We start from the raw sequence: 9,808 nt of genomic DNA on the forward strand, positions 1-9,808 counted from the left end.
CACTTTGTCGTTCCACCACCAAATTTGCTTGTCTATCATCCGCTTTCCCGGCTTCGTCTTTCCAAGGGCGCAACTCGCTGCTTCGTGGATTCGGCCTACCACGTTGCTCCAGATGGCATCCACCACCTGGTCAAGGTCCACATCGTTGAGTCTGAGGGAGCCCCTTAGTTGATCCTTGTTTTCAGGGAGCTTCCACCACTTGATCCGCTCTGTCCCGGTCGTCCACGCTCGCCGATGCTGTCCGAGGTCCAATTGGATGTCCATAACAAGGAGCCGGTGTTGTGGGCCAATGTTATCTGACGAGGTCACCTTAGCGTTGGTTGCCAGTTTCAGGTCGCGCCGTCTGAGCATCCAATAATCGATCTGGGTCGTTCTTCCACCGCTGCTGTAGGTGATTAGATGCGCCAGTCTATTCGTGAAGAAGGTGTTGGCCACAGCAAGATCGTGGGCCTCGGCGCAGTCGTCATTGCCCGCCATACCCTTGCGTGTACTCGCTTGTATCCATCTCGTTCCGACCCGACGTGTCCATTCAGGTCTCCACCAAGCACCAGGCGTTCTTCCGGGTCGATTGATCGAAGATGGGCTTATAGGCTCTCCCAGAACGCGTCCTTAACGTCGGTCACGCACCCAGTTTGCGGGGCATAGCACGAGACAACTTGCATCGACGTCGATCCGGAGGCGATCTTGATGGACATAAGCCGGTCGGACACCCGGCTGACTTCGACGACGCTATCCCGCAGCTTTTCACTGACCGCGATTCCCATGCCATTCTGGGTGGATCGTTCGCCATTGTAGTAGAGCTTGTAGCAGTCGCCAAACATCAAATTGAACATCAATTAAATTGTTACCCTTAAATTGTTTTGGACATCTTTTGTATTTGCTAATTCGGGGAACAGTCTCTATATCACATGTGTCAAACTCAAGGCCCGTGGGCCTATTCCGGCCCGCCACATCATTTTATGTGGCCCGCGAGAGCATATGATTGTCTTAAAATAAAAATCTATGCAGCTTTATATCATAAATTATGAAAGTGTGTACCAATACCACAAGTTTCTGTTTCTATTTGCCGTTGTTTTTATTCGCAGAAATTAACTTTGGTGTGCATATGATACGCAATGGTTAGGATTACGGGTGTGGGGGTTTTCTGTTGATGATGACTGCGTGGAAGGCTCAAAGGAATAAATCGGACCTCATCAAGTGCTCGAGCACCGCCTTTCTCCTTTAATTTAAGAAATTAAAAAAAAAATCGATTGCAGCTTTCAGACACGACTTTCTTCTCGTTTTAATAGTTAGTTTGAGGCAGTTTCTATGGAGTTATTTTAATGACAAATGTCCAGAGCACGTATTGCCTATGCGAGAGCGTATCAAATGCACGAGCGCAAATCTCTCTGCTTGCAGGTGGATTCCCATTCATTCACTCTCACAGAAAACGGACGCGCTCTCTATCAGTCAGACATTACATGTGTGCACTCAAAAATCTTCTCTCCCGAGTTTAATAAACGCAACCTGGAGTGTGGGTATCCACCGGCAGAAAATTGGCGCATATATGCCAACGATGTAAATCAGTAGCCTATTTACATAGCATAACAGTAATAAATGTATCTGTTTCGCACATGTCCCGCATTGTCCCGTAAAATCACATCTACTGTCCTGCAACACATCTATAGCCAGGTGGTCACCCTAGCGTAGAGTAATAAAATAATAATTACTAATTTAAATAAGTACATTTTTACGAAAACAATACATTATAAAAATGAAAAGAAGCAGGTTTTTTGCGATCAGATCAACCGGTAAAGTCCTGGAAAGTCTAAGAATCCAGTAAGCGAATGCATTCAAACAGTAAGTTCAAAACAGCGCTAATGCAGATAAAACAGGCCGATGTCATCAGAGATAGCGGAGATAATAGTACTCACGTACAGATGTCAGTAAAAAAAAATCAGCAAGCTATTTAGCTTAAAAGCACGAGTGTTTTATACTGGATGCTGGCTGAAGGAGTTTTAGTTTACGCAGTAGTGGTTTAGTAAATCTGGATCAGTCAGGTCAAGGTAGCTCGTTTAGTGGTCTTTTGGCATCCCCCTGTGTTCCTGTTTGGTATCGCAGATTGACTTGTGAAATGCTGTAAACTACTAAATGTAATGTAGAAATGTTCATTTCTGTGAAGCTGCTTCGCAACAGTGTATCATGAAAAGTGCTATACAAATAAACGTGAATTGAATTGCAAACAATTATTAATGAATTTAACTATTTATTGTGGCACTATATACATTCATTGCGAATTATGAAAATTAAAAAGTACTTTTTTAGTACTTTAGTTTGTATTTATTTATTTTTGGGTCGGGGAGTGGGGTTGAGTACCACCACTTATTTTTGTTCTACTACAAACACGTGCGTATCATATGCACGCCAAAGTAAATTTCTGCATATAAATCGCATGCCAAATAGAAACAGACAATCATGCTATTGATACGCATTTTCATGAGACCGGACTCATGCCATATCTGTCACACGTTCTTAGCAGCTCACAATTATTTGTTGTGCCATAAATGTAACAAAAAAAGTTTTTAACAAAGTTAATGTAATGACTTGTGTTTGATGATACTTGTCTTTATTATTTACTTTGATTTATAGAGTAATTTGGATTTCTTAACCTGATAAATTAAAAGGATTTATTTAAAAAATAACAGAGCAATTACATATATTACATCTATGCAAATGCATGCAGTATTTGTAACTTAAATAAGTATAATAAAATAAAGAGACAGTTATTTAACAATATGTTAGTAACATTTGTACAGTCTTCTAATTCCAAGTATGGGTCACTTATGTTAAAATAACAGAGCAATTACATATAATACGTCTATGCAAATTTTGTAACTTAAATAAGTAATAATAAAATAAAGAAACAGTTATTTAACAATATGTTAGTAACATTTGTACAGTCTTACAGTTATAATCGGCCCTTTGATGGCAGCCATAATGTTGAAGTGGCCCTCAGTGAAAATGAGTTTGACACCCCTGCTGTAAAGGGAACGTGACCTAAGGCCTCTTTGGCAAAGTAAATTTCTGCATATAAATCGCATGCCAAATAGAAACAGACAATCATGCTATTGATACGCATTTTCATGAGACCGGACTCATGCCATATCTGTCACACGTTCTTAGCAGCTCACAATTATTTGTTGTGCAATAAATGTAACAAAAAAAGGTTTTAACAAAGTTAATGTAATGACGTGTGTTTGAAGATACTTGACTTTAAAAGGGAAGGCCTAATGGTTAGAGAGTTGGACTCGTAACCCAAAGGTTGTGGGTTCGAGTCTCGTACCGGCAGGGATTGTAGGTGGGGGGAGTGGCCCTCAGTGAAAATGAGTTTGACACCCCTGCTGTAAAGGGAACGTGACCTAAGGCCACTTTGGCGATGGATATAGGCTACAACAGTCATGTTGTCCGACCGGACCAAGACGTGGTGCCCGTTTAAGGCTGGCAGGAAGGTTTTCAGGGCCAGTCAAACAGCCATTATTTCGAGGCAGTTAATGTGCAGGCATTGCTCGTGGATCGACCAGGAGCCAAACGCCAGATTGCCCTCGTACAGAGCGCCCCAGCCCAAACAGGAGGTGTCCGTCTTGACTACTTTCCTCCTGGAGGTCGTTCCAAACGGCATACGGCCATACGGCTGATAGAAACAGGCGAGGAGTTTTCCAAGGGGCCACAGCTTTGATGCAGCGATGGATTAACCTCACATAATAGTGGCACAGGTGTGGGACGGAACATGAGTTTTGAGCCAATATTGGAATATGTGTACCAGGCCCAGGGGAATCACTGAGGAGGTGGCCGACATGAGGCCGAGCAACCTCTGAAACACCCTGAGGGGATGCGTAGTCCCCAACTTGAAAAATGCCACCACTATTTGAATGTTCGGGGAGCATGCCGGCGTAATCCAGGCTTGCATTTGAACTGGGTCTATAGCTGTTCCCAGAAAGGACACTCGCTGTCTGGGAGACAGAAAACTCTTGGCTTGATTGTTGATTCTCAGCCCAAAATGCTCCAAATGGTTAAGCAACAAGACCAGTGAGTGATAAGTACCCGTTATGATTCGGCTAGCACCAGCCAGTCGTTGAGGTAGTTCAAGATGTGGATTCCCATCTGTCTCAGAGGGGAAAGATCCATCTCTGTGCACTTTGTAAAAGTGCAAAGGGCCAGGTACAGTCCGAATGGTTGCACTGTGTACTGATAGGCCACTCCCTCGAATGCGAATCTCAAGAACAGATTGTGATGGGGGGCTATTTGGATGTGAAAGTATGCATCTTTCAGATCCACAGACAGAAACCAGTCCTCTGGGAATATTTGTGCATGGATCTGAGCATGATCCAGATGTCTGAAATCAAGAATTGGTCTGAGCCCGCCATCTTTCTTGGGAACAAGGAAGTAGCGGCTGTAAAAACCTGACTCGCTGTTCGATAAAATGGACCGTTTATACAGCACCTTTTGCTAGCAGTGTTTGTACTTCAGACCAATGAGATCTTCAGAAACACTTCATAATCACAAACAGGTGTGTTGGAGCAGGGTTAGAACTGAACTTTGAAGTAAAGTGGATATCCATGAACAGGATTGGGAACACCTGATGTACAGCATATCTTGTCATAGATAAAAAAAAAACAGTCAGTTGAAATACATATGTGCAGTGTTGCAATGTAAATGTAGTCTAATAAGACTTGCTATTGTAAATTAATTAAAAACAAAAACTCATTGCTCTTGTCTGAATAAATGTAGCAGCTTTCAATTGCTTGAATTTTATTTCTTTGTTCTCAAGAGAGAGAATGAATTGTTTATGCTTACTAGTTTAAACTGATATGGATCTCATCAAATAGTTAAATAGTTCAACAAAGTAGTTTGAAAGATTGTGTATTTTCAGTTATCTTTAATTAGATGTATTTTCATTGTTGCATCTTTTGCCTTTTTGTAGCAAAACAGAATGTAGCATAGCAGTGTTATCAGATTCTCTGTGTTTGAAACTTATCTAATTGTGTATGTACTCCTTTTGTGTTTGCAAACGACTTACTTTTTTCTTTCTGTTTCTCTCTCTCCCTCTTTTGCTTCCTCACAGTGAAGGTGGTCAAAGTGTGCACCCACATTCTTTGCTTGTGCAAACGGGGTTCACTGCATTATTGGCCGCTTCCAGTGTAATGGTTTCAAAGATTGCCCTGATGGCAGCGATGAAGACAACTGCAGTGAGTATCCCATGCTCAGACAAAGCAGCTGTTTTTTTCTGATGCACGCCATAACAATTTAGATTTTCATATGAAGAAAGTTTCTACAGAAATGGAGTATGGCAAGCCATGCAGGATCTCATTCACTACTCAGGAAAACTACTGTGAGTGTAAAAATGGACAGTTGGACAGCTGTCACCCAAAGCACAGAATGTGGTGGATATGGGGCACACCTTGTCATAACTACAATGTTATGGTCAACTGAAGGGTGTTGTTGCATAGAGCATGAATGAGAAAACTGTCATTCAAAAATGCACAGTTGAGCTATCGTCATCCAAAATGCAGAACATGGTGGATGTGTCTCAATGTATGTTTCCCAACATGCAACATAAAGAGTGAACCAAAGCACAACATGATTGCGTAGAATGCGAGAGAAAACTTCCATTCAAAATACACAGTTAATCTATTGCTGTTTGAAATGCAGAACACACCAGAACTGACCAAGCAGAATCCCAAGGACAGCGAGGAGAAGTCTTCCTAATACAGATATGGTTTTAAAAAGTCTGACACAGTTTTCTTATTAGCAGCGTAAACTATCATGGTGGAAACTCGTAGCCTGATTAAATACCATGATCATTATAAAGTTAATAGCAGATATATCACAATATGGTTAACAAATTTGTAAATATTTTGAACAGAAATAAAAAAACTGGTGTAAATATTACTCAAAAATTATACTTAAGTGAAAGTTTAGATACTCATTGAAAACTTTTCTCAATTGAAAGTACAAGTATCTGGCCAAAAACTGACTTTTTGAAAACACCTTTTGTGTTGTCTATTCAATGCCCCTGTCTATGACAATAATTAATATTTTTATTTGTTTATTTGGGGCATTTACAGTTTTTTTTCTCAGCAAATATTGATATGTAATTAATAATAATAATAATAATTCATTACATTTATATAGCGCTTTTCTAAGCACTCGAAGCGCTTTACATTGTGAGGGGGGATCTCCTCATCCACCACCAGTGTGCAGCATCCACCTGGATGATGCAACGGCAGCCATAGTGACGGCGTCTCCGTGTGGGCACGGGATGATGACGCAGAAGGGCACTTCAAGAAGCAGTTGTTTGGTCCTCTACACCCTTCAACCCTTCTAAGCTCTCACTCCGGAAGGTAAACCCTTTGAGGGGATTAGGGCATAGGGATGAGCCCTTCCGAATGGAACGCAGGGAGAGTGATGAAGCCAATCATTATATGGGGATGATTAGGAAGCCATGATGGTCAGAGGGCAATGGGCAAATTTGGCCAGGATGCAGAGGTCAGGATTATTTTGATGAAAATCATCAACAATTAAGACTTTATCTGCAAACAGTACTAATTCAGATCAGCAAATTGTTTGATCAAATCTGTGTAGTGCCCAGGTGGACTGTATACAGTAGGCAGTATAACTTTCAAATGGCAATTATTGTTTATACTAGATAACATTATATTAAGCACCATCACTTCAAAGGAATTGGAACTGGATTTCTGGTTTCAAAAATTATTACTATAAATTGTAGCAACACCTCCCTCTTTGCCTTTCAGATGAGGCTGTGTTTATAACAAAAACCTTTGGGGATAGATTCATTTAAAGTCATGTAATTGTCTTGCTTTGGCAAAATTGCTGTCAAACAAATTACATTTATTTTTTATCTGTAATCATATCATTTACAAAAATGTTTGGTTTTGAAGAAAGTTGTCACAAGAACAGACAAGGGTCAACGAGCAGATAAAGTTACACAGTGCAAGACACTGTAGAGAACAACAAAACAGGAAATTGGAAATGTGAAGAGTGACTGCTTATATGAGAGTCTTGATGAGGTAATAATCTGTGGCAGGTGTGGTGATGGCTGACTGAGTGCAGGTGGGAACCAGGAGGGATGCTGGGAAATGTAATTCTAGGGTGACAGGGCTGGTGACAGGATTGTGACAGTACTCCCCACTCCCAGAAGCGGTGATCTTGTGCCAAAATAAATCCAACAGGGCAGTGGAAGGAGGAAGAAACCAGGACAGGATGTGCCAGAGCGGAGCTGGCCAGGCAGGAAGCCAGAGCAGAGCTAACAGGACTGGAGACCCCCCATGGTGGAGCAGAAGACCACCACAGTACAACCGATGGAGCTGAAGACCACCAGGGTGGAGCAGAAGGGGATTGAAGACCCCTTTAACAGGGCAGGGAAACACCATGGCAGATCATGTGGAGCTGGGAACCATCACAGCAGTGCAGATGGGACAGAAGGTCCCCACGGCAGATCAGGTGGGGCTGGTGACCACCATGGCAGAGCACTAGGCCACCACAGAACACCATGGTGGAGCTAGAGCTGGCCAAGCAAGCGATCCCCACAGTGGAGCTGAAGTCCACCACATCCGAGCAGATGAATCTATTCTAACCCCAGGCAGATTGGTTGGCTAGAGACCATCAGGACGATTAGCTGTCTTGAAATCACTTGGGTGAGTGACAGGCTTGAGAACGTCTGGAGCGCCGGCTGGCTTGCTGACGTCTGGAAGGCCGGCTGAGAGATGGGCATCTGGAGGGCCAACTGAGTTAAGGAAAAGTATGATGAAAAATGTTCGTTGACAAGCATCATCAACGAGATGATGACGAGACGACAATAAGGTCAATAAGCGATAACTGTGACTATATCAACATGCAATATCGTTGACGAAAAAAGACAAGACTAAAATGTATTAAAAATTAAAATAAATTATGGTAAAGTTATTTTTTTTTTTTAGTTGAAAAAAAGGAGACAAAACATTATTGCAGACTGCTGTACACGCTTCTACTACACGAGCTTTCATGTGTGCGGTTGCCAGATATCAAGAGTTCACATCCACGAATCAGAGCTTCTCTGGATAGGATACATTTCCCAGTGTTTTGCTTATTTCATAACTTCATTGTGGAAGAGCCGACAATGATTTGAAAACACAGACAAACAAGTATTCCAGCTGGTGATCGTGACAGACCGCCAGGGCGGAGCTGAAGACCACCACAGCTGGGAGATGGGACTGAAGATCCCCACGGTGGAGCAGAAGACCACCACAACAGTGTGGACCACCACAGGAGACCCAAAGACCACCAAGGTGTAGTTGAGGACCACCAAGGTGGAGCAGATGACCACCACAGCAGAGCAGACATGACCAGAGACCCCCAGGGCAGATCTGGTGGAACTGAAACACACAGCACGTGGTTGCATCAGGGCAGACAGGAAACTCAGGTACGACCTCCGTGGTCACAAAAGGGCAGACAGGAACCTCAGAGATGATCTCTGTGGTCGTATCAAGGCAGACTGAGAGTTCACAGGTGACCATTGTGGTCAAAACAGGACAGGCTGGATGCTCTAGGATGACTTTAGTGATCAAAACAGGATAGGCAGGGAACTCACTTAGTAGAGACAATGCAGGACTGAGCTCTGAGGCTCTGGACTGGAGCCGAGCTCTGGGGCTGACTCAGGAACTGGAGCGGGCTCTGGAGCAAACTCATGGACTGGAGTTGGTTCTGTAGCAGACTCCACCACCTCAGAAGTGTTTATGGCCTAGACACACAAAATGGCGACAGCCATTACTGGAAGGGCAGCGGAAGGTGGGAGAAACTCTGAGATCACCGGGCTTGAGAATGGCGAGGCCGCCGAGCTTGAGAGCGCTGAGGACGCAGAGCTGGGTATACTGACCACCGTATTGACATCAGTGGTGGGCAGGGCTCCAGACTGCGACCAAATTTTCTGCCGGTGTGACTAACCTTTGTGAGTGGTCGCACTGGCGACACCACCGCGTTGCCCAACTCATAAATTCCTGTGGCTCAGTGGTAGAGCATTGCATTAGCAGCGCAAAAGGTCGTGGGTTCAATTCCCAGGGAACACACATACTGGTAAAAAAATGTATAGCCTGAATGCACTGTAAGTCGCTTTGGATAAAAGTGTCTGCTAAATGAAGTCTTGAAGCTCTAAGACTGGCAAGAGCGGCTTCCAAATCTTCTATACTTATTTTGCTGGATCTGTCTGCTGCTTTTGATACGGTGCACCACCAGATTCTCCTGTCAACCCTATTGGAAAATGGCATCTCAGGAACCGCACACCAGTGGTTTGAGTCTTACCTATTAGATAGGTCCTTCAAGGTATCTTGGAGAGATGAGGTGTCCAAGTCACAACATCTAACTACTGGGGTGCCTCAGGGCTCAGTTCTTGGACCACTTCTCTTCTCTGTCTACATGGCATCACTAGGTTCTGTCATTCAGAAACATGGCTTTTCATATCACTGCTATGCTGATGACACTCAACTCTAACTCTCATTCCATGCTGATGATCCGACGATAGCTGCTCGCATCTCAGCATGTCTAACAGACATTTCTTGTTGGATGACGGACCATCATCTTCAACTCAACCTGGCTAAGACAGAACTGCTTGTGGTTTCAACAAACCCATCACTTTATCAAAATTTCACCATCCAGTTAGGCTCATCAACCATAACTCCTTCAAAAACAGCTAGAAACCTTGGAGTTGTGATTGATGATAAGCTGAATTTCTCAGACCACATTGCTAAAACTGCCCGGTCCTGCAGATTTGCTTTAT

At 43.3% G+C, this 9,808-nt stretch overlaps 1 protein-coding gene across 1 annotated transcript in view; it reads left to right on the forward strand.

The window, feature by feature from the left end:
- LOC107687767 (low-density lipoprotein receptor class A domain-containing protein 3-like) overlaps positions 1-9,808 on the forward strand; it is a 74,586-nt gene that overhangs the window by 31,114 nt on the left and 33,664 nt on the right. The window contains exon 7 of the mRNA XM_016485222.1: positions 5,107-5,225. Within this exon, the coding sequence (XP_016340708.1) occupies positions 5,107-5,225 (119 nt within the window). The remainder of the gene's footprint in view (positions 1-5,106; positions 5,226-9,808) is intronic.

This window comes from Sinocyclocheilus anshuiensis, unplaced genomic scaffold, assembly GCF_001515605.1.
Source record: "Sinocyclocheilus anshuiensis isolate Anshui unplaced genomic scaffold, SAMN03320099.WGS_v1.1 scaffold445, whole genome shotgun sequence".
Lineage (NCBI taxonomy): Eukaryota > Metazoa > Chordata > Actinopteri > Cypriniformes > Cyprinidae > Sinocyclocheilus > Sinocyclocheilus anshuiensis.